Below are 26,736 nucleotides of genomic sequence, written 5' to 3'. Positions count from 1 at the left end.
CCAGAGCCTTCCTTTAGGTACATGGAGACAGGTAGAAAACCTCCTAGTTTCCTAAAAGCAAACACAGTGAGAGAAAGCAATTATCCCTCCTTCCCTGTAACTACCTTCTCCAATATATAATATTTGTGCATAGAAATACCAAAAAGCACGGACATCAGTGAACACATTTTCTTCATATCTAAATTCCTTATAATAGTTAACAAAGGATGGTCTTGTAAGATATTTTTCAGGCATGAGCATTTTAGTTTATCTTTTTGACATACCCAATATTTAGCTTTTCAATGTATGAATGAGTATAAAGATAGGATTACATATGGTAAATTACTTTTAAAATTGTTAAATGCCTTAATTTTCATTACTTATTTTTTACTGTACATATTTAACATACACAATGTGATGTTTCGGCATACATACAGAGAGTGAGATAAGGAAAGAGAAATGTCTTGAATATTTTTAATTATTTCGAAAGTAATCTAGATTTGCCTTCTCCATGATATGGAAAACGCCAGAACTGAGGAAGTCCCAGGCCAGTAGAACACAGATCTTCCTGGCTCTGATGCTAGGGCTACTCAAGTGTATCTAAATCACAAGAAGTTAAAGATGAAAGGGACCCTGGAGATGACCTCATTCAATCTCATTTTACAGATGAGTTAACTGGGAGATCATAATTGACATGGCCTCAGTCGCAGATGACCTTAGCAGTGGAATTAGGGTTAGATTAGTCACTGATCCAGGTCAGCGCTATGTGTGCGTGTTCTGCTAATATTTTAGCGTAAGATCATAAGAAAGTGTTTTTAGCAGTTATAGATCCGAGTGCACACTCTAGCCCAATATGTACAGAATGCTTACATGTACTTTTTCCAAAGTAACTCTAATTTGTTAATAACCTTTTAGGGGACATAATTTGTTGAAGCTACTCCATCAGAATTCCTTTATAAATTAATTGTAATGTTTTGTATTGTGGTGAACTGCAATCAATATTTTATGAATCCATATTCTGTTAATATTTGGTCAGAAGAAAAAATATTTGATAAATCAATTTTCAACCAAACAAAATGTTTTTTAAAGTTCATTTGAGCCCCAGAATACTATGATTTTTATATGAACTCTGTGAGTGAGTTTATTTTATGCAATCCTAGGTCAATTTATGTAAGATGACTTTGTTTTTCCTAATTTAAAACTATTTCTGAATAACTAACAAATGTCTTTTGAAAGTAGGCCTCCTGAGGTAAGAGGGTCTCATGAAGAGTTTATCTTTTTTTCTTATTTTATTTTAAAGTCACTAAATTAGTTTCTTTCAATGAAATATGTTGTTACATTAAATAAATCTATGCAATCCATTATCCTTGAGGGAAATGAAGCCTTTTCAGTGAGATGGTCAAGCATTCCCATGAGTTTGCTTGAAAGCTTGTAACTTGCCAGTGCATAGCTACTAATCCTTACTTAGCTGAACACAATCTGATGGAGGAAAAGTAGAACAAAAAAGATCAATAGGACATTTACCTACCTCCTCATATAAGCTCCATGTAAATATAAGTGATTATAAAACTGTTGCTTCCTTCTTCACACAAGGTCTCAATTTCTAAAATATGCTGCTAACCACTCTCTACTCACAATGTGAACACTATTTTTCCAGGTAGAATAATACATAAATATCATAAATAGTTTAGGAAATAATGCCATGACATTGAACTATGAAACCAATTTTAAAATAATTATTTTCAACAGGTAAATACTTCACTAAATTATATTACCACTTGGGAAATTTTTTCAAACTTCTTTTTCTATAATGTGTATAAGAATTATAAATATTCTCTATTCTGTATTTTTGTACCTTATGACTTGCTAGAAAATAGATTACCATTTCAGAACTGATTTATTACTGGCAGGTCTGCAAATGCTAGACTTGATTTCGTCTTGCAGCTATGGAAATGAGTATGTCAATCCATATGGTAACTAATATGAATGTATGTTAAATCCATGGCTCATTCAGATTTTGTCCTACGATATTTTTCAGTGAAAGAAAATTTACCATACATCACTAACATCCTTATTAACTTAGCTTCCTCTATAAAGGAAAGCAACAGTTGCTATTTTTCTTCATTTAATTGAACCATGAAGTACTATGTTTTTATAACACTATGTAGCAGTGTTACTTTTATTAGTTTGTTTCTAGTTTATACCAACAAGAATGTAAATTCTCATAGTATTATTGTTATTACCACTAATGATTCAAATTATATTATATATGTAGACTCTGTGGGTTTTATTATACCATAATAGAGTATGACCTTATATGTTGCAATATAAAATTAGACATTATTAATTTTGGTAAAATCAGTTTGAATAAATTAGATCATCTTTGTTTCTTAAAATATATTAATATCATGGCTTCTGATAGCTGTGAAAATTATCTCTAGGAAAACCAATGGACTTTGTTGGATTCAAATTTCAGTAGTCAGGATGAGTTGTCCCCAAGTTACGACTAGTTATGGTACTTTTGTTAACCTTTTCTTTACTAAAACTGATGTATGAATGTTGGATCTAGATGACACTGAAAAGGCAGTAATTTTTTGTAGTATAACCATATTGCATTACAGAACTTTGAATAACAGTGGCCTGAATTTGCTTTCTTTTAGTTATAGCAGTCTCAGGAACCAGAATTAAAAGAACTCTAGGAGGCCTGGAGTGGTGGCTCATGCCTGTAATCCCCAAGCTTTGGGAGGCCGAGGCGGGCAGATCACTTGAGGTCAGGAGTTCCAGACCAGCCTGACCAATTTGGTGAAACCCTGTCTCTACTAAAAATCACAACATTTAGCTGGGTGTGGTAGTGCACACCTGCAATCCTAGCAATTTGGGAGGCAGAGGCGGGCGAATCGTTTGAGGCTAGGAGTTCGAGACCGGCCTGGCTAACATGGTGAAACCCCATCACTATGAAAAATACAAAAATTAGCTGGGTGTGGTGGTGTGCGCCTGTAATCCTAGCTATTCAGGAGGCTGAAACAGGAGAATTGCTTGAGCTCGGGAGGTGGAGGTTTCAGTGAGCCATGATTGCACCATTGCACTCCACTCCAGCCTGGGCAGAAAAAACAAAAACAAAAACAAACAAACAGACAAACAAAAACTCTAGGAAATAGTAGCACCATTTATTTCATCTTGCTTTTTGTTTGTTATTAGCAAATCCTATAACGCTGAAGATTTTTTGCCCCTACAGGTTTGGGATGAAAATCTTGCGAAATCGGCAGAGGCTTGGGCGGCTACTTGCATTTGGGACCATGGACCTTCTTACTTACTGAGATTTTTGGGCCAAAATCTATCTGTACGCACTGGAAGGTAGGAAGTAGTTTCACTGATGCAATTCATCCATATGGCTTTATTAATTATGGACTCTAGGAGGGAATTACATCAATTTCAAGTAATATCAACAAATTCTTACTGAATGCTCCCTATGTGTCAGGTACTAACGCTTGGCCTATGAATATTTTGGATGTCTTCCAGAATTACCTAATTAGGCTAAAAGGCCAGTTCCCCTTTTCACCCTTGGAACACCTTCCCTTAGCCTGGATTTTTCTTTGAGCTCACAGAATCTCAGAAAGAGTCAAGCCTGTGCTGTATCTTGCCCCCTCCATCTCAGGAAAAAGCCCCACGACTCTGCAGAGGCTGTGTGTGTGTGTGTGTGTGTACGTGTGTGTGTGCATATGCACATGCATGCAACTTTCCCATAGTTGCATATACCCGCATTTTCATAAATATATACAATAAAGATGTAGGCATTTACATATGTTTATACACACATATACATGCAGGTATATGTATGCAGCTATGGGAAAAGTTATTCCCATTTGCTAGGGTAATTTTTCTGCCACTGTGCAATGTCGTTATCCAACACTCCAAATACCCATCTCCCTCAAATAGGGAAGGAAAATCAACTGTGTTATTATTAAAATTAAGGGAATTCTGACTGAAGTGAAAAAAAAATGCACTGGGTTCTAATATTGTGACTACTTTTATACATCTAATTCTGGGTCGTTTATAAAATTCTGATGGAGGAAGTTTTCGACATGGATTAAATAAGACATTGATGAATCCTGAAATTATTTGCATTTTCTTCGTGGAATGACCAGACACATGTTTAGACAAATACAGAATCACTTACTCCAGCCCTGGCCATTTCCATGCTTGGCCCTACTTGGAGGAATAGAGGACCCGACTAGGTGGTGATGGTGATTGTGAGGGGCGGACGTGCTCTTGGATCATCGCGAATAATCTGCAAAAAGAACAATCAATTTACAGTGTAACATGAGTCCTTTACATATTACCACTGCTGCACTCTGGTTTCTTTCTTTTCTTTATATGCAGATATCGCTCTATTCTCCAGTTGGTCAAGCCATGGTATGATGAAGTGAAAGATTATGCTTTTCCATATCCTCAGGATTGCAATCCCAGATGTCCTATGAGATGTTTTGGTCCCATGTGCACACATTATACACAGGTTATTCCAATTACCTTGTTAATTTTTGATTCATACTTTTAAAATATGCTAATGCTATTTTGGTGGACATGCATTGTCTTAGCTCTGACTTCTGTAATAGTATATTGGTTTTTTTCACAGATGGTTTGGGCCACTTCCAATCGGATAGGATGCGCAATTCATACTTGCCAAAACATGAATGTTTGGGGATCTGTCTGGCGACGTGCAGTTTACTTGGTATGCAACTATGCCCCAAAGTAAGTACCAGGTTGGATTCTATTTCCTGGATCCTTTAAAGACATTAAATATCCCTAGGCTGATAGTTATCTGTGACAGATAAGTGAGTAAGGCTTAGCTATAATGGCCTCTAATCCTCAAATCCACCATCCTTCCAATATTTCTGAAAAAAGATTAGCTGAAAGGTTACTTTTCACAAAGACAGGGATTCTAGTCCAAAATTGTAGGCAAAGCAATTTGAAATGGTAGGGCTCACTAAATTCTCCTTACCATATGTTTTAATTATGGCAATTGTAAAATAAACACTGTGCCACACAAGTTTTAAATAGCTATATAAAATAAATCAAGAAAGAATCTTCCATGATATTCTCATCTATCAGTACAAAAATGTTGGCTTACCTTTTTAGCAAAGCATTGGAAGTCAATTCCTTCTTCTTTCTCTTATTTTTTAGATTTTAAAAATTCATAATTTCATCCTAGGGCATACAAAATGGATTATGGAAATTAATCAAACATTGTAAGATATAGCCATATTTGTGAACATTATTTATGAGGATAAACATTTATCAGCATTTGGTAAAATGCCTCTTGATTACAATAACTCTTTGGATGATAAAATGTTCCAATATTTATACACAATTCTGTTCCCATTTGGAATAAATACCAAAATGTGCAAAGGATTTATGACACTCTTGGTGTCTTCCAAAGTAAGTCTCAAACAAAGATTTTCTCCAGCTATTCCAGCATGGGGAGGGAATGAGAAAATGTTTCACAAATAACTGCATTACTCATTTATGTGGTAGTATGCCAGTGGCAGTGTTTTTACAAAGTCAGAAAAATAGTGATTCTCCCTATGCTCCCCTCTTCATAATTATTAGAATGGGAAGATTTGGAAAGTAGACTGTGTCTGCATTATTAAAAAAAGCATTAAAATTGTACATTTGTATGAAAATTTTAGTTTTACACATTGTGTTTTCCTATGAAGCGTTTACCCTTTCTCACTGACATAAATAGGCCAATTAGTAACCAAATAGTCTAAGAGATTTTTGTTTCATTTATGTAACTATTCATTTTTGGCCCATAGTTATAATTTTCTAATATTGTCAGTGAGATATATTATTGCCTTATAGGTCCAAGAGATTAAGATATTACATTAACATGCTACATTTCAGTTGTAATAAAGAACAATTTTTCTGAAAACTAAGTAATGAAGAAGGTTTTAAAATCCTGATTGGTAGCTGAATATAATTCTTCCAAACCTAATATGAAATTATGTCAAGTCTAACTGTTATTCAGTGGGAAAAAGAGAGAGGGAGAGAGAGAAAGAGAGAGAGAGAGAGGAGGAGGAGGAATGGAAGGAGGGAGCGAGATAAGTGAAAGAGAGAGAGAAAGAGAAATAATTTAGTTAGAATAGCATAAAATAAAAGAATGAATAGTATAAGTGTATAAATTGGCTGATTCACTGTTTTGAATATAATTATCCTCTATTCAATAAAATCTGAGATTTATGTAAAAGTTTATAATATAAAATATGTAATAATTTTACTTACAATACAATTTTATTTCCAAGTTTCTGTTTCTAAAAATATGTGCTCCAAAAATGTGTGTAAAACAAATCGGCAAAAAGATTAAATTAAGATAGCATTAGCTTGGCCCATATGCTTTTATAACTTTGGGTAAATGCATAGATGGAGGGCCGGGTGCGATGGCTCACTCCTGTAATCCCAGCACCTTGGGAGGCTGAGGCGGGTAGATCACCTGAGGTCAGGAGTTCAAGACCAGCCTGACCAACATGGCAAAACCCTGTTTCTACTAAAAATACAAAATTAGCTTGGTGTGGTGGTGCATATCTGTAATCCCAGCTACTCAGGGGGCTGAGGCAAGAGAATCGCTTGAGCCTGGGTGGTGGATGTTGCAGTGAGCTGAGATCGCGCCATTGCACTCCAGCCTGGGCAACAAGAGTGAAACTCTGTCTCAAAAAATATATATATAGAGAGAGAGAGGGAAATAAGATTATGAATGGTACAGGATTAAGATAAGAGAGCAAGCCACACTCATAAGATAATGGGTCCCTCTTGAACCTTTCTGAGCAAGCCTGTGATGGTATCAAAATTATGCAAGAAGAAGCTTATCCTTAGAGTATAGTGTAGAATAAATTTAATAAAAGTGGGCAGTCTTAAAATCCCATCTCATTTTGTAATATGAATAAAAGTTTTTCATTCTAAAGATAGATTTTCCTGTGTAGATATTTTGTAATTAAAAGTCTGAATTTTTAACTGCATGGTTGATCAAGATATTTTCATATCTTATAGATGTACTTTATGAGTCACTGCTTGATCTTAGTTGGGTCTTCAGGAAGATGAGGACCACCTGTTTCACATTTTAACTTCTTACCTATTGTTGTCTTATCTTCAACCCTGACTTTTTACCACCGATAACCAAATTTTCTCCCGACCATTCAACTGTCTTTACATTGCTGTCTATATTGCTATTTCTTAGTATTCTAGTTACTTATCACCACGCTACTGAAAACACATTTATTAACTTCTCCTTTATAATTAAAAGAGCAAAATAACAGTATGGCATCATGGAAGTTTTTAACTCTGTTAAGTGGAGATTTTGGTTTATTATTATGATAATCGCCATCAACACAGTGAAGGAAACATATTGACAACACAAAGTAATTCAATTAAATGGGTTCAGTATTATCAAAAATCTAATAGCACTAATTTAAAACAATTGGTAGCTATGAATTTGCATATGAAATAAAACTTTTGAAATCACCTTTAATTGTTCCTGAGAGACATTATTCTCTTATGAGAATAATGGTATATTGGTTTATACCATTATACCATATATGAAGTTTTTCACATCTCATTTTATGAAGATTGGGAAACTAAAATACTTTACAGAAGCAAATCTCCTTTTATTTATGATAACTTGTTTATCATAATAACTCTCCTTTTATTTTGTGTATATGATAACTTGTTACTCATTTCATTATTTTTAAGCCTCCCAGCAAATACTAGTTTGTTTTTTTAAATCATCCTCAGATGAGCATTATTATGAGTTTAAAAGGGGTAAGTTTAAGCGAATATGGCCTGAGTATGTGCTCCAGAAATCTGCTGTAGAAGGAGAGAGATTTGAGTGGAATGACCCTGGTGTCCCAGGGCTCTGTGTCATCAGGCGTTGTAGGCATTCACTTCTTATCTGTAAATTAACATAGCATCAACAATACTCAGAATATATAAATACACATAAATATATATATATTTTATATATATATATATATATATAGAGAGAGAGAGAGAGAGAGAGAGAGAGAGACGGAGTCTCGCTCTGTCGCCCAGGCTGAAGTGCAGTGGTGCCATCTCAGCTCACTGCAAGCTCCACCTCCTGGGTTCACGCCATTCTTCTGCCTCAGCCTCCCCAGCAGCTGGGACTACAGGTGTCTGCCACCACGCCCGGCTAATTTTTTGTGTAATACTCAGAATAGATTTTAAAAGCAAGATATACAGAATAAGTTACTATTGAAAGAAGAAATGATTATAACTTTCAGTGACTTTCTAAAGCAACTTCTCAAACAGATCATCACATGTCAATACATGTGAACATATGGCTTAAGGACAATCCACTTTTAAAAAATGGGTGGGCTGCACTAATGCTATCTTTTTTGTTTTCCCTTCTAGGGGCAATTGGATTGGAGAAGCACCATATAAAGTAGGGGTACCATGTTCATCTTGCCCTCCAAGTTATGGGGGATCTTGTACTGACAATCTGTGTTTTCCAGGAGTTACGTCAAACTACCTGTACTGGTTTAAATAAGTTTACCTTTCCTCCAGGAAATATAATGATTTCTGGGAACATGGGCATGTATATATATATATATATTGAATTTTGCACATATTATACATATTTTGTGCTAATCTTGCTTTCCTCTTAGTATTCCTTTGTGTAAGTTAGTGTTTGTCTAGCATGTTTGTTTAATCCTTTGAGATATTTGAAACATCAATTTCTATTTTCTGACCTCTAAGCCTAAATTAAGATATTGTATATGTAATGATGACATAGTTGATGCATCCAATCCTAAAACTTACATTCCAAAGGAATTATATCATTATGTTCCTAAGGAATAAATATATATTTGACCTGTAAGTGTGTGTATGTATACATATACATATGTATGTGTATGGAGTTATATATGCACACAAACATATAATATGTGATGTAACACGTAGATGATAATATGATTCAGTAGTCAACTTGAGGGAAATTTTTAAAAAACTATTCTCAATTATATATGAGGTGATGGGACTTCTTAACACCCATTTCTATAATACCCACAAAATGATAATTTGTAAAATAACAATGATATCTGGAAATAATAATTCAATTAAGCAACCATGAATTTCCCCCTGGAGATATTTTTTCTTATTTGAGTCTGCCAAAGGATAATGCCAACTTATATCTTATAAAAGTTCTCAAATATGCCTTCCGCTTAGTCTCATTTTATTCAATCAGTCATCATGAGTTGAGTGCTTACTACATGCAAGGCACTCTGCTAGTTATGTTCTAATAATGCAGAGATAATTAGACATGGTTCCTGCCCTCAAGAAGCTCACAAAAGTATTCAGGAAATAATGCAGACTAATGACTTTGCTATAAAATTATTTTTGAAGGAAGCAGACACAGCACTATTTACCTGTAGGTGGAGCAAGTAATAAGACATGCTGTGCAATATATACATAAGGCTTCTGCTTCTCATGGAAATTTAGTTACAGTGCTTGGAATGAGAAGGGAAAGGGAAGAATTAACAACTGCCAAGATTTCTGGAGCAGATCGTACAGCTGTGACTTTGGAAAACAGAAAGTAAGACCCTTAGAAAACTAATGAAGTCTAAGAGAAATAAAATTTAGTGGACAGGTATGAAAAGTGTAATTGCACCTAACTACCAGATGGAGAGCTTCAGAATGGGCTATCCTTAGGGTCTAGTACATCTTGAGGCCTCTCAGCAGGAGACAAAGGATTCCAAAAAGAGATGTGGAGGTGCTGAGGACACCTCCATCTCTTTGTTGTTTAGCTTGTCGTTGAATCAATCTACTTATCATCTTGGGTCTTTGAGTATTGTACGAAAGATCCTTCGTGCACACCACACACAGTCATGATTTTGTTAAAGTAGCCTTCTTCAAATGCATTTCTAAGGGCTAGTTACCAACTTTATTTCTGTGTTTCTGTAGAAGAAACATTTTCAGTTCTTCATTGAGTTTGATCATGGAAATCCATTCAAAGTCACTATGAAAATTTTACTCATGTAGTTTGGAAATGCAACATTTTCCTATCATGAAATCTCTTTCAGAGAGGGAAATACAACATCTTGGTCCGGACATTTAACATATTGCATTTCAAGTACGTGTGTGTGTGTTTTATTCAGGTTGTGTAATGCTCCCATAGAATTACAGAACAATTAAATATGGTTAGTTCCAGAGTGCAAATAACAGAGGGAAGCTACTTGTTTAAAATTCCATAAACGTTTGCAGTTTCTTATACACATTTGGATACTTTGAAAGATGACAGATCGTTAAATCCATTCAATGGTAAAGAAACTCACCATCTGGAGATTGAGTCTACTTGTTAATGAATGACTAGCCCAATTATCCTTATAAATTGAATATGGTGACCAAATGCTTTGATATCACACTGCTCTGCCTTTGTGGGCACATATGTAGACACCACAAAAAATAAATATTTTTGGAGATTAAAATGGAGAATAGAAGTAATTACATTATTTAGGTCTTAATCCAACTTTTTTCTAATATATCTAAACAATTGAAAAGGAAGCTTATTCATGGAATATTGGCTTGATTTATCTAGAAAGTTTTTCCTTCTTCGATTTTACTATATTCATTCTGCTGGAACAGCAATAAGTACTATTAAACAGAAGATGGCTACACTAAGTTCCAATTTTGTTGCTGAATTGCTTCTGTGAGTTCGCTTTTCAGTTCTAAGGAAGAATAATATATGCTACATATTTCACAGGGGTTCTTATGAAGGTAAATTTACCAGATTAATAAAAATTTATGAATATTAAAATTATCATTAACAATATAAAACACTTATTTGAGATTAAGTTAAATTTTTCATGAGCCCCTCTTTGGCAGGAACTCTGTTTAATTCTTTGTATTTATCCCAGCTTCTTAAATGGTGGCTGTAACATAGTAAATGTTTAATAAATGCTTATAAGAATGGATTTTTAGAATTAACTAAAAAGCCAAAAATGGCAACAATTTACAGAAATCTCATCTTTCCATGCTTAAGACAAAAACGTCTTAAATAGAAAGTTTTGATTATATCAAAAATCCAGATAAATCATCAAATATATCAGATTAAGACTAGGGTCTACACACTTAGGCAATAGTCCTTTCCAAACCATGAAAAAAACTACAAGTTTATTTATAATTTAACAACTCAGCTGAAAATATAACGGGTATATTTGTTATTCTAATTCTATTTTTTAAAGTTAATAATATAAACTGGCCATGTAAAATATTTTATTTTCCAGGCTAAAGCAAATGAAAGTTTGCTAGTATCAACACAGCCTGCCATATTTTTCACAGCATGCAACAATGGTGCTAGGATAGCTATTTTTTACTGTAATTGCCAGAGGCAGAAAGGGTCTGGGTATAAGCTATTTTATAAAAGCAGCTTTAAATTGTCAGTATTAAGGTTTTCATGTGGAAAGATGTCATTCAAAAAAAAAGTAATTGGCATACATATTCCACAGCATCGATCTTCTCTATGGTGTGGATTTTTTTATATGACCAGTAGAAAAATTTCAATATTCTCACAATACAGGTTTTGGGGCTTCCATATCATCAAAAGACTGAAAAATTCTAATTTTAGAATTAAACTGGTGGATTTCATTATAGAGTTATCTGTGAGTTGTGTAGGCACAGTCTTAATGTTTCTGGTTATGATAGATAAGTTTGCTCAAAAAATGTGGATGAAGCCATTATTGTTATTATTGTTATTGCTTCTGTTCCATTGTCTAAGCATCATCCCTTCTGTGGCCCATCACCCAGCAGAGTTGCCCTACAAATTTCATTTGGCAGCGCCATAACATTCATTTGAAAAGTTTATGAAAACATTCATTTGAAAGTTCCATGCAGCTTTAGCGCAGAGTTGACCAAACACTAGGGTAAGTTCAATTTACACAGAATATTTGAATTGAAACAATATAAATTTTTCTCATAATATGTACCTGTGTGAAACCAACTTATCTGCATAATTAAATCTAATACATATTTAAGCCAGCTTAAGTATTTTGTGTTCATGCCATGCTTATGGAATACATGCACAAGCTAAACATATAATTTGAATGGGTCTATGAAGGAAAAATAATGCTTAGACTTTGGTGTAGGTTCTTCCTGTGTAGCCATATACCCAGGCTCTGCAGTACCGAAGGATGCAAATGTTGACATAGATGGAAGCTCTTACCTACCAAAGTGTTTAGGGAGAATAAAGTTACATTTGTCTTAATGTCTAACATTATCTTTGCTTTTATGTTTCATAAAAATTTGTGGTTATTTATGCTGGTGAAACATATAATGACATCCAATCATTTGAACCATGCAAAATAATTTTTTAAGTTATGTTATTGTTTAAATTTGACTTATGGGAGATGAGTCAAAAACTTAGAAGGTTTAACACTTCACTGATTAATGGTGCTGAAAACACATTACAATTACCACATATCCTTGCTATAAGTTTCGAAGTTTCTTAGCAATTAAAGTTTTTTTATTCAGTGTGAACTGTCAGTATCTATTCTGGTGCTAAATATATGGTGCTAAATGAACTGTTAGTGTTGATGGCTTTAGTAATGCTCCTTTTATTCATTGTTAAATTTAGTGTTATCCATTCGATTCCTGATTCAGAAATATCAATAAAATCCTATGTTAAATTAATCTTTACCAAAAATAGGCAAGTTAACTCTGTTGTTTTAATTCAACGGTCCAACATTATTTATATGTTGCAGAGTGTAAATATATTTCTTTGGGAGTTATTGATTTTCTTTTTAAAATCTTTTTATAGCTTGACAATGTCCAAAGTCAAATACCACCTAAACTGGTCAGATTACGTCTGCAGCTAATAATGTTGCAGGCACTGGCGCCCTCTGGTGGTTATGAAGACAAATTCTTAATGGCTACTTGACCTACAGCAAAAGCCATTTCTGTTCCATAAAAATTTGTTGTGCAATATTAGAATTATCATATATTTCCTAAATCATATATTTCCTAAATCATATATTTCCTAAAATGTTTGATAATATTAACATGTATCTAAGAGTAAAAGAGAGTTAATATATTCTGTCACCCACTTTCCTAATAGTGTTTTCCATGATTTTCCAGTTCTGAGGCACTTATTAAAGTGCGTTTTTTTCCTGAATTAGGTATTGGTAAAATATATTTTTAAATTTAGTTAGCTTTATAAATACAATTAGAATTACAATTAATTAACAGAGTTATAATTGTCTCACTTTCAGAAGTGATCATTTATTTTTATTTAGCACAGTTCATAAGATAAAAATATATAGAAAAATAATCAATTTCATATATAAAATTATTATTTCTCCACCTTTAATTATTGGTCTATAATTTGACAATGTTATTTGGTCATATTATTGAACTAATGTATTATTCCATTCAAAGTCCTTCTAGATTTAAAAATGTATGTAAAAGCTTAGGATTATATCACGTGTAACTATTATAGATAATACTCTAAACTTTCAGTTTAGATATATAATTGACTGGGTGTAATCTCTTTTGTAATCTGTTTTGGCAGATTTCTTAAATTATGTTAGCATAATCAAGGAAGATTTACCTTGAAGCACTTTCCAAATTGATATTTTCAAACTTATTTTAAAGCAGTAGAACCTTTTCTATGAACTAAATCACATGCAAAACCCCAACCTGTAGTATATATAAAATGGACTTAATTATTCCCCGCACCTTCTCCAGTGCCTAGGAATATTCTTCTCTGAGCCCTAGGATTGATTCTATCACACAGAGCAACATTAATCTAAGTGGTTTAGCTCCATCTTTTTTCTCTAAAAACAATCAGCTAATGAAAAAAAAAAAACAACATTGGAGGGCTTAAATTATTTCAATGGTTGTTTGAAATATTCAGTTCAGTTTGTACCTGTTAGCAGTCTTTTAGTTTGGGGGAGAATTAAATACTGTGCTAAGCTGGTGCTTGGATACATATTGCAGCGTCTTGTATTTTATTTGACAAACAGAATTTTGGTACCATAGTATTTTGAGAATTAGAGATGATTGTGATGCATATATATAAACACTATTTTTAAAAAATATCTAAATACGTCTCACATATTTATATAATCCTCAAATATATTGTATCATTTTAGATATTTTTTAAACAGATTAATTTGGAGAAGTTTTATTCATTACCTAATGCTGTGGCAAAAAAGGTGCCTCTGATGTCGTGATATAGTGTTGTGAGTGTGTACATATATAAAACCTGTGTAAACCTCTGTCCTTATGAACTATAACAAATGTAGCTTTTTAAAGTCAATTGTATTGTTTTTTCTTTCAATAAAAGTGTATAATTAATTGTCTTGTTTTTGAAGTATATCTAATTGTTTCCTTTTTTTCATAGTTTTAAAGTAGATTAGACACTAGATGAACTGGCCTGTTGGACCATCTACCAGTTTTGATGAGAGATAAATCACTTTTCTAAAGCAACAATGATTGTATCTTTAATGCATCACTGAACACCAACTTCTCTATTTTTCTTTCTTCCTTCCCTTTTCTATTTTCTGCCCTCCTGCTTTCCTTCTTTTGCCACTAAATCCCCCAAAATATTTTGAGGTATCATTATAAAAGATATTTCCATGGAGGGAAAGCAAAAGAACAACATCAAGAAGTTCTGACTAAGGAAAATTAATGCAGTTGACCATGAATATTTTTTGTTTCTTCCTAGAGGGCTTCTAAGCCTTTCTAAAGGAGAGGCACCATCTCAGGCCACTAGTCTGCCCAAGGCTGGAGACTCCCACGGTGGCTCTTCCTTGTAGAGGGGTAACTCCTTCATCTCTAATGAGATGGTTGATCTCACCGGCCAGTTGAGAAAGACCAGAATCTAGGACTTCATTTATATTTTTCCTTACCATAGAGAGAGCCTCACTAACTGAAACCTTTTCAAAGAGCATCTCCCCCACAAACCTGTAGCTGTCTCTCAGCTTCTCTTTCTCTTGCTAGTTGTCCTTGCTCACTTCACTTCCTCCTATTTGAAGCCTCTGGTTTTCCACTCACAATTTTGGGAAGTTCTGTCATCTCCAGAGGCGGTGGGGTTCCATTCACTGATCTGTGCATGTGTATGTGCATGCATGTGTGTGCAGGTGTGTGAGGTGTGTGTATTGCAATTTCTAGCCCCACAGAGGCCTGACTGATGCTAGCAAAATCTCACCCTTCTATTCTTGGACACCTCTGAAGGTGAAGAAATGGGGCAGGGGGTGATGACCCCGCTCAGTCTTACCCACCGGTGAGCAATAATTAGCCTATGCTAATTATGAGAGGCAATGCTCCCTGACAAGGCAGACACTGGCTTTCCCAGATACAGCATACTGTACTCCTGTGAGCAAAGCCTATTCCTGCTGTCACTTGACTCTGCCCTAGGTCCTTCTGAGACAGTAACCTTGGCACTGTGGTCCCAGGAAGCACTGACTCTCTCCTGTGCCGTCCTTACACTTTGCAGGAGTGATTGGTCCTGTCTGGTCCTGTCTTAGCAAAGTGGAGAGGTGGCACACATCCTTAGTTGAATGTCTGTGACCTCAACTCTCTCCTTTGATGAAGGACAAATGAAATCCTGGCATGTTTCCTTCATTGACAGCCTAATAATTGAAGGGAACATGCCAGCTTATGAAGGAACACATGGATTTTACCAAACTTAGGTGCAGACAGAAATTCATTCCATGACTTTCTACATAATACATTGAACAATGTAGTTAATTATTTCAAAAATGATTTTTTTCTGAAAACATGCACATGAAAATGGTATAACTATACTTTATTCTAAAAACTAAAAGGTATGTGAAAATTCTACAAGCTCTAGAATCTGTCAGTATCCTGCAAAATTGTGTATGCATTTACCCTTTAACTCAGCAATTCCTCTTCTACACATCCACTGCAGAAATATACTGGCAAAAATGAAATGACATGTGTACAATGTGAATCATTATAATATGATTTGTAACTATTTGTAATAGTGTTAGCGAAACATCAGAGGTTCAGTCTAGCTCCTGCTGCTCTCAGCATAGAAAGCCAATCACTGAGACAATGATTATTGCCAAGGAAGAAGGCTTTGCAGTGGAGGAGATGAGAGATCAGTCTCAGATTCATCTCCCTCTCTGACTAAAATTAGGGGTTTATATAGCAGGGAGGAAATGTCACCATGTATGGGAAAGGAGATAAAGAAGAAATCATAATGAATGAAGGGCCTGGCTTCTCATTGTCTGAATCTGGTGAGTTTCAAACTTTAAGACCAGAAGGGTCAATCTCTATGTTTATCAAAAACAAAAACAACAACAGCAACAACAACAACAACAACAAACTCTCTTTGGGACTACTGGGTCGGTTTCAATAGCAAAAGGCCAGAAACAAAGGTCAATCAGAAAGGGGTTGGCTGAGTAGTATGCCCACATGAGATAATACATTGCCTTCCTTTGTTTGGGCTGCTATAATAAAGTATCACAGACTGATTGGCTTACAAACTACAGACATTTATTTATCACAGTTCCGGAGCTTAGAAGTCTGATATCAGATGCCAGCCTGATCAGGCTACAGAGAGTTCTTTTCCAGGTTGCAGGCTGCTGGCTTCTCCTCGTATCCTCATGTGGCAGAAAGAGAGTGTGCCAGCTCTCTGAGGTTTCTTTTATAAGGATGCTAATTCCATTTATAAGAGCTCCACCCTCACGACCTAATCATCTCTCAAAGGTTAGCCCCCTAATATCATCACACTGGGGGGGTCAGGATATCAATATCTGAATTTGTGGGGATACACTCAGTCCATAAAAATTGTGCAGTTGAAAAAAATCTTTATAAACTCGTACAAAGTGGTCTCCCAGGATACATCCCTAAGTGAAAAAAGTATGGTGGAGAAGAGTGTAACTGGTATGCTACCCTTGTGAGAAGATTCTGGGGGAATACTACACGTAACAAACATTCATTTATGATACTATCAGTTTTTATTCACAAAAAGAAAAGTGGAATGGTGAATCAGAAAAGAATAAAAATTATTACCTCTAGGGGGTAAGAAGGGAACCTCATAAATGGACAAAAATATTTCAAATGACTCTAACACTTAGTATTTTGGGTGTATATCCTTAGTGGAACATATTTTAAAGATAGAGTTGCAAAGAAAGATTTCGTTTTATTCAGTAGCCTGTTTGTAGTATTATTAGTGAGGGGTGGGAGACTAATGCACATAAGTAACTAGACTGCTCTTTTCAGAAATCAAAGTTTTCAATGTAAGAGAAAAGAGGTACCATCTCAAAAAATAACACTGAAGTATGAATTTGAAACATCAATATTAACTCAAGGTGTTTGAGTTAATGTAGTCTTAAAACCTCTGAACAGTGTAAAGTCCTAGAAACTCGGAATCCAATAGTGCTAAGTTCAGTTAGTGCACAGATTGTTGTCCCTAACACCATTCATCGCTTAAGGTAAGGCTTGGCCTTACTTCAGCTGCTACCACCTAATCCTTGACACCATTGTCTCTCACATACATTAATGGAGTCCAAAGTGGGGTTTGTGGTCCCTAGTGCTCAAGAAGCACAATTGAGAGTCATGCTTAGGAAACACAAGAACTTGTTTTGATATTTAATTTTATCTAAGGAAAAGAAAGAAAAAAATGAAGATTCCCTGAAGGATAATGGATTGACAGTGATGGCTCTCCCTTGGTCCATTAGTAAGGAACATGTTTCCCCAGAAGGGTGTGGTGTCTGAAGAATGGCGAGTGGCCCACGACAGCAGTGTTGCCTGTGCTCCTCACGCGGGTGTTTGCTTTTAGGGCTTTTCCACATACTGTATTTTAGTGAACCAGTTAAGAGAATGAACTAATTTTGAAACCCAGCTTTTAATGAACATTGACAAAAAGTTTCAGAAAATTCCCACAGAACAAATATTAAAAATAATTTGATAATGAATACACAAGTAACACTAGGAAATGTAAGAGCTGGTACTTACCTTGCTTGCAATGACAAGCTGTCAACCACATTATAAGGTAAAAATAATGATAATCTACTATGATAGACTGGCCAAGGAATTCAAAATTTTCCAGACTACTAGGAATAATAAATGCGCTGTTAATGATTCATATCTGCCTTGATAGATTAGCTGGTGAGTTAAGCCATCATGATTAGCACTGTTTCTAAATGAAAATAAATGTAAAATGATGATTAAAGTGATATACTAAAGAAAACTTTTCAAAATTATTGAGCATATTTGATCACGTTGCCCTACTAAAAATGTAAATACTAGCAAAATTTAAATTTGAAATTATAATAGAAATATCTCAGTACTGTTTTAGGGAAAGCAAAATGACTTTATAACATTGATAACAAAATATTTTTAACAGTTATTAGAAATTTTACTCTAAACATTTTGTTACTTGAATATTTTATAATGTATACAATGTATTATAATTCATGGAACCCAGGGGATCTAATGTTTAATGTCTAATATATATCAGCACAGGTTATAATTTATATCATACACAACGGGGCAGGGAAGATCCAAAACTTTTTGCTATCAGATTGCACAGCCAAAAATTTTATAAGCAATAGGTGCGAACGGGGCAGCTTCCTAACAGGTCTGTCTGCTTCCACTTTCGCTCTCTCACTGTCCAGCCCCACAGCACCAGGATTGATCATTTTCAAAGTAAAACACATCCCATGACTTTCCTGCCCAAGACCTTCAAGCCACATTCCAATGCACTCTTTTTTTTTTTTTTTTTTTTTTTTTTTGAGACAAAGTCTTGCTCTGTCACCCAGACTGGAGTGCAGTGGCGAGATCTCGGCGCACTGCAACCTCCACCTCTCAGGTTCAAACGATTTTCCTGCCTCAGTCTTCTGAATAGCTGGGACTAAAGGCACCCACCACCACTTGTGGCTAATTTTTTTTTTTTTTTGTACTTTTAGTAGAGATGGGGTTTTGCCATGTTGCCCAGGCTGGTTTCGAACTCCTGAGCTCAGGCAATCCGCCTGCCTTGCCCTCCCAGAGTGCTGGGATTACAGGCATGAGCCACCGCGACTGGCCTCCAATGCACTCATAAGGAAATCTGAGCTCCATCGCTATTCATGGGAGCTCTGCTGGGTGGCTCCTGCCTCCTTCTTCAAGGTCCTTCTCTGCTTCATTGCTGCTGCTCACTCTGACCCGACCTTACCTGCTCTCTTTCCTCCAGGTTTATCTCCTTGGTGGGGTTTTTTCAATTGTTCTTCCCTCTACCTCTACTGCCTCCCAGATAGTTACATGACTTTTTATCTCTCACTTTATTCTGGTCCCTCCTAATAGATACTTTTCCAACCTCCAGATTTAAAACAGCCCTCTTGCCCCTCCAGCACTCTCTGCGTTTGCCGTAGTGTTATTACCTCCATAGCAGTGACACTGATTACTCTGCTAAGATCCCTGTGTGAGCGTATGTGCGCCATTCAGTTGCATTACATATGTTGACTTAAGGCTATCTCTCCCACTAGAATGCAAGCTTAATGAAAGAGGGATTTTTCCTTATTTATTTGCCATTTTCCTAGATCTTAGAAATGTACTTAATACTTTGCAGGTGCCCAGTAAATATTTTTTAAGGGGACGAATGGATGAATGGAGTCATAGGGATTAAATGAAGTAATGCACATAGAACATTTAACATGGTTCCTTGTGAGGAAATAACACAAATCATTACTTATCTCTATCATTTTTTACAATGTTCTGAAAAATAATTAGAGATCTATGAGATCTATATTCTTAGAATGTTTGTGCTAACAGAGTTAATTTGCCATAGAAGCAGTAAACCAAGCTTGTTTTTTCAGAAAACTAGTATTTATCATCTGCTATGTTACTTTAAAAAAAATCTGTAGCTGGAAATAATTACATTAATATCTTTTGGGAACAGGTTCATATAGTTTGAACAGTCAACTCATGATACAGGTTGCCTAGATAGACATTTTTATGTTGGCCCCTGATTTCACCTTTACATTGATAAGAACGTGGCAAAGAATGCAAGTTCTGGGAAAACAGCACTGAGTCCTTTAGCTTTTTCCTATGCTGTCTGTATTTAAAAATGAAAATAGGCCACAAAGACAACGAAGAAATACATGAAGAGAAGTATGCCTGTGAGGCTGAGGTGGGAGGATCGTCTGAGCCTGGGAGGTCAAGGCTTCAGTGGGCCATGATCATGCCATTGCACTCCAGCCTGGGCAACAGAGTGAGACGCTGTCTCAGAAAAATAAGTAAGTTTGCTAAGTAATTCCAGTGTGAATCAAATAGGGCAATCTGAAAATGACCGAATCAACTGGCATCTTTGAAACTTGGGTGTTTTTTTCTACAGCACTTAATGAGTTCTACCCAGAAGACTAAAAAAGTGAGAATTTTATCTAACTGATTCATCAGCTTGAGCCATTAATTGAATATGAAGAAGAGACTACTTCACATAGAAAAGAAAGTCTAAGTATGTGAAATTTTTTTTGGAGCTAGAAAATAAAATGTTAAACCATACTATATAATGAAACAACTCTACTAAACTATAATTATATTAACAAATTTTCAGATAAATTACAGTCTTCCCTGAGGTTGAACACTATATCCATATATTTAAAAAATATTGTGGTGACAAACAAAATTACCTGTACACAGTTTTGAATGCCCTTCTGGAAGAGGAGGGATACTGTGAATCTCTGAGAATCACTGATAGAGACACTCATGAGTAAACAGAATGAAACTAGTCTGATTAATTTATTAAAGTTCTCTGTGTGCTGCTTACTTCTGTATTTTATTATAATTATGCGCATGGTTGTTCATTTTTTTCATGATTTTCTTGAGTTCCAACTATGTGCCAGACTCTATTCTAGGTTTTGGAGCTATGCAGTGAGCAAACCAAGTAAAAATCCATGTCTTCACGGAACATCTATTCTAGATGGGGAGAGGTTGACAAGAGATGCAAAGTAAGACATGGAATATGTCAGAGGGTAATCAACACTATGGAGAAAAAATAAGGCGGATGAGACAGAGGAAGAACAGGGAGAGAGGATGCTTAATTTTACCTGAGGAGTCAGGAAAGTCCTAATGATAGTAACATTTCAGCAAAGATATGAAAGATTTGCTGGAGATAGCCATGTGGCAACTACACCTAGGCATCTACCATGTGGATCCCTGGGGAAGAAGTTTCCAGGCGGTAGAAGATGGAGGGCAAAGGCCCTGTGACAGGACCGTGCCTATCTGGTCCACAGATGTGCAGCAGAGGGGGATAATAAAATAGTATTAGAAAAGGCGGCCGGGTGTAGTGGCTCATGCCTGTAATTCCAGCACTTTGGGAGGCCGAGTAGTGTGGATCACCTGAGGTCCACAGTTCGAGACCACCCTGGCCAACATGGTGAAACCCCTGGCTCTACGAGAAATACAAAAAATTAGCCAGGCGTGGTGGCGGGTGCCTGTAATCTCAACTACTCAGGAGGCTAAGGCAGGAGAATCACTTGAACTCTGGAGGCAGAGGTTGCAGTGAACTGAGATTGTGCCATTGCATGACAGCCTGGGCGACAGAGTGAAACTCCATCTCAAAAACAAAACCAAAAACAAACAAAAAAGTTAAAAATTAAAAAATTAAAAGAAGAGGAAAAAAGAAGGGGGGCCAGAGATTCCTTAAAGGATGCAGAATTATGGCTAGATGGTAGGAATAAGTTTTATACCACCATAGGATTATCATGGTTAACAATAATATAGAGTTTCAAATAACTACAAGGAAGATAATGAATATTGCCAACACAAAAACTGATATTTGAGATCATTATCCTGATCTGATAACAATATATTACATGTATCAAAAAACCTCACTGTATACCCCATAAAATGTACACTTATGAGTCAATTAAAAAAAAAGAAATTAGGACAGGGAGGTCACAAAATACTGTGTGGATCCGATTATTGTAAGGACTTTGACTTTTATTCTGAGTGAAACAGAAAGTCATTGAGAGTTTTAAGCAGAAAAGTGCCATGATTTGACACATTTCAGAAGGATCACTATTTTCACTGTGCTCAAAATAGACTGTAAAGAGGCAGGGAGGTCACCTTCATTAGGATCTTGCTCTGTCAATCATCTTTTCTTTCTCTGGTAGTTTTACTCTTCTTCCTAGCCCAGAAGAGCACACAGAAAACAGCCACTGTCTTATCCATTGTTTAGTCCGTGACTACTCAGAATCATGAATGTGCCTCACACAGTCACTGACTTCATTTTTTGATCAGATTATTAGATTTTTCCTATAGAGTTGCTTGAGCTCCTTATATATTCTGGTTATATAACCTGGTCAAATGGGTAGTTCAAAAATATTTTCTCCCATTCTGCAGGTTATCCCAATTGCCTGCTTAATCCCTGGCCTCTTGCAATTCATTCATTCTACAAACATTTTTTAGCATGTTTCACATGTTAGGTACTATTTAAAATAAAAATCAGGCAAGTGCATACCTGCCAGAAACTTATGTTGTGGTGGCAGGTGGCAGAAATATAGAAGTCACTAAGTGTATAATAAAATGCCCAGTGGAGATCGTTGCTATGAGGAAAAAGGAAACAGGGGAGGACAGAGAGGATGATGGGACCATGGGTACCTGAGCTGGTCAAGAAGGGCCCCACTGAGGAGGTAAAATTTGAGCCAACACCTGAGTGATGTCCACTCTTCCTGAAATGCAACTGTGCCTTGAAAGAATTGTGTGATTTCACTGAAAATAACTAGCACTTTTATTGTCTTTCTTCATTGTCTCTGTTGAATTTAAGACAGTTTTCATTTTATTTTTCTTGAAATTCTTCTCCTTCAGTTCTGTATTTTCCTACTTGACCTCTATTATCTCTGGGACTTTGACTGGTTTAATGAGGAACCCACATCCCCGAGGCCAAGCCTGACACGTCACTCTGCTGTTCAAATTCTTTGCTTCTTGCCCCTTATAGAATAAATGCAAGCAGCATTTATTTCCATTTAACTACCCTCAGGCTGAGGCCAGAGTTTATATTTACAGCTTATTTCTGCTATGCTTCACACTTTTTTCTAAAGATAAACTGATACCTGGTATTACTTATATCTTCTTCCATACTTCTCAACATCTCTGCTGAGTCTCACACAATTTACATCGCCTGGGCATGAGTGGGACAGCATAAATCTGTCATGGCTTTAATTTTACCTCTTCTGGGGGTCTTTGGTTTCCTCATTTACGAGCATACTTTCTTTCCTTTGAGCCCCAACAGCACTTGAAATATATCTCTATTCTTGCAAATACCTTCTAGTTTCCCTTACTGCATAATCATAAACATCCTAAAAATATCTTTAGTACGCAACAAGGTCTGTGCTAGGGTCATCTTTGTATTACAAACTCTTACCTCAGAATAGCCATTCACCATTGAAAGAATTGATGCTTTTGTTCAGGACTGTGGTCAAGCTGTCATATTATTTGTGCCATAGTCATGCCTGCAAGTACATGAGTGACTAACAGATGCCACTCTTGTAGCTATCTGCAGTGGCATACTTCTGTTGCAAACTTATGGGAACTTAGAGTAGTTACATCATAGGTATACTAAATATATTTTTTCCATTACTTATACTCAAATATAGAAGAAATAGACAATGTTTGTCAAAGAAACGTATGCAGAGAACATGTGAATGATTTTTACTTTTCCAATTTTTGACAAAGTAACGTAATTCATACTTCAAGTGGACCAGTGAGTGTGTGGTGATGTTTTCAAAGATATGTGAGAATAAAGTTGAAGAGAAATGCTGACTAAATAAGAGTGAGAAACTGATATAAGGGTTGTAAATTTTTTCAAAAATGGTCAAGGCTCTACTTTAATTAAAAGTATTTTCAGGCTGGGCGCGGTGGCTAACGCCTGTAATTTTAGCACTTTGGGAGGCCAAGACAGGTGGATCACCTGAGGTCAGGAGTTCGAGACCAGCCAGGCCAACATGGTGAAACCCAATCTCTACTACAAATACAAAAGATTAGCCAGGTGTGGTGGCACATGCCTGTAATCCCAGCTACTCAGGAGGCTGAGGCAGGAGACTCGCTTGAACATGGAAGGCGGAGGTTGCTGTGAGCTGAGATGGCGCCATTGCACTCCAGCCTGGGTGACAGAGCAAGACTCCGTCTCAAAACAAACAAACAAATAAACAAACAAAAAGTATTTTCAAAGATCATTTCTACTTAGTATAAATTTAAATACCAATTACAATAGAATAGCTGATCCGCTTGTTAAGTAAATATTTATGGCAAAATATAACTTTATTATTTAAATAATTCATAATACCCTCAAGTAAATAAAAATTATTTAGGGCATTTCAAAGCACCTATTCTATTTCCTAGTTTTTTTTTTTTTAACAAGCACAATGCACAAGCAAAACATTAAATAAAAAGTATAATGGTATCACCTTCTATATGTTTCATATACATACATATTTTTACATATTAAAATACAGTTCACATTATTTGCATTCTACTCATTTCTCTAGTGGAAAAGCTAGCTAGTTACATTCCAGCATGAAATGTACTGTAATGCAATTTTTTTTTTTGAGATGGAGTCTCCCTCTGTCACCCAGGCTGGAGTGCAGTGGCGTGATCTCAGCTCACTGCAACATCTGCCTCGTGAGTTCAAGCGATTCTCATGCCTCAGCCTCCCAAGTAGCTGCTATTACAGACTTGCACCACCACACCCAGCTATTTTTTGTATTTTTAGTAGACGGGGTTTCACCATGCTGGCCGGGCTGGTCTCGAACTCCTGACCTCTGTTGATCCACCAGCCTCAGCCTCCCAAAAGTGCTGGGATTACAGGCATGAGTCACTATGTCTGGCCTATAATGCAATATTAAATGAGAATATCAAGTATATCTTAGGAAGACCTGGGGTTTGTGGGTAGTTATGGACTCTTAGACTTTCTGACCAAGATGATCTCTGAAACAAATCCTCTCTTCCTTTTCCTGTTCTCCGTGATCATGAGATTTTTTTCCCAAAGTAATGTAAGTGGCAATATATTTAAAGTTTTAAAACTCTAATCACAACATATTAAAAGAAAACTGCACCTGAGCACATCATAGTCAAATTACTAAAAATCAAAGACAGTGAAAGATTTTAAAGCAGCTGAAACAAAGGATAATTGTCATTAATGGTGCAAGAAGTAGACCAAAGTGTGATTTTCAGTAGAAACTTTGAACAATGGAAGGCAAAAGAATAATATCCTTAAAGTAGTAAAAGCAGAAAATCTCCAAACTGAAATTCCAAACCTGTAGAACTTACTGTTCAAACATAAAGATGAAATAACATATTAGCAGATTAAAAGAAAAAAGTTGAGAGAATTATTGCTTGAATAAACTAATGGGTGTTCTTCAGACACAACGAAGGTGATACTAGATGAAAAAAGTAAACTATAAGAATAAATAAGTAATGCCAGAAAGGTGAATATAAAGGGAATATAAATGAGTATTAACTGTTTAAAACGACAGCAATAATGATGTCTTATGGGTTTATAATGTATATACAATAATATATATGGGAACAATAATATAAAGTGGGGAGGAAAATAGAGTGTCTTGCATTGATTAGGAAACAGTAGCTGTATTAATTTAAGTGATAATTTGAGAAACCATATAATCTCTAGAACAATTATTGAAGGAATAATAGAAGAATGTAAAAATAAAAATCTAATAGAGCAGGAAAATGAGAAAAATGGATTACTCAAAAGAAGTCAAAAAGAAAGAATTAAGAAACAAGGATGAGACATAGAGAACCAATGGCTAGATTATACAATTCAACTTGCATGTCAGTAATTACATTAAAAAGTTATTTTATCTTGATTTTATGGAAAAATATAAAAATTATAAAGTTTTAGGCACCAAGCCATATATTTTCAATGTAAAGATATGGCAGAACTAAAATAAAAAAATGGACATTTCAACAATCATTGGGGGAAGTTGGAGCACTTGTCTTAATAATTGACAAAATCAGCAGTCAAAAAAATTCAAGAGAGACCCAGAAGATTGGACCCACCAATATGACTTATTTGTACATATAGAAGACTTTATCCAACAACTGCATAATAATGTTCTGTATGTGTGTCAATGGACCACTTATCAAATTGGACCCTATAATAGGCCAGAAAGCAAGACTAAGCAAATTTCAAAAGACTGAAATCACACAGATTCTGTATTCGTTTTATATATATATATGAACAGCTTATTATGTATTTTATTACCAAAATATATTTATTCCAGTAATTTGAATAAATTTGAAACCAATAAATCCAAAACCAATTTGAAGTTGGTTTGCCATCCAGAAATCAATTAACATAATTCTAATAATTATCACAATAAAATGAAAATTCATATGTCATTTAAATAGAAGCAGAAAGATCATTTGATAAAATTAATGAACTATCATAAAACAATAACAAAAACCTCTCGTTGTTTGGAAAACTAAGTAACCTTCCTTAATCTGATAAAAGATATTAACAAACGTCTTACTGCTACCGTCATATTTAATCTGTTTAAATATTGAACAATTTTCTATGGAAGCCAAGAATAAAACAACTATATATACTATCATCACTTTTATTCAACATTGTATTGAAGTCTTATCCAGTGTAACATGGCAAAGAAAAAAGATATATATATATAATGTGTATATATATATATATATATAGAAAGGAAAGGGAATATTTGAGTTGCCACTATTAATGCAAGACATGATTGTGCACATATAAAATCTAGAAGAATATACAAA

At 35.4% G+C, this 26,736-nt stretch overlaps 1 protein-coding gene across 2 annotated transcripts in view; it reads left to right on the top strand.

The window, feature by feature from the left end:
- Positions 1–14,334, top strand: part of PI15 (peptidase inhibitor 15) — a 30,565-nt gene extending 16,231 nt beyond the window's left edge. For both annotated transcript variants that reach the window (XM_030795076.1, XM_003269454.4), the window contains exons 3-6: positions 3,215–3,333; positions 4,360–4,492; positions 4,613–4,728; positions 8,398–14,334. In XM_030795076.1, coding sequence (XP_030650936.1) covers positions 3,215–3,333; positions 4,360–4,492; positions 4,613–4,728; positions 8,398–8,533 — 504 coding nt within the window. In that variant the 3' untranslated portion in view covers positions 8,534–14,334. The remainder of the gene's footprint in view (positions 1–3,214; positions 3,334–4,359; positions 4,493–4,612; positions 4,729–8,397) is intronic.
- Positions 14,335–26,736: the final 12,402 nt, after the last annotated feature.

The sequence above is a fragment of the Nomascus leucogenys genome, chromosome 16, assembly GCF_006542625.1.
Source record: "Nomascus leucogenys isolate Asia chromosome 16, Asia_NLE_v1, whole genome shotgun sequence".
NCBI lineage: Eukaryota > Metazoa > Chordata > Mammalia > Primates > Hylobatidae > Nomascus > Nomascus leucogenys.
This window is presented reverse-complemented; position numbering and strand designations above follow the sequence as displayed.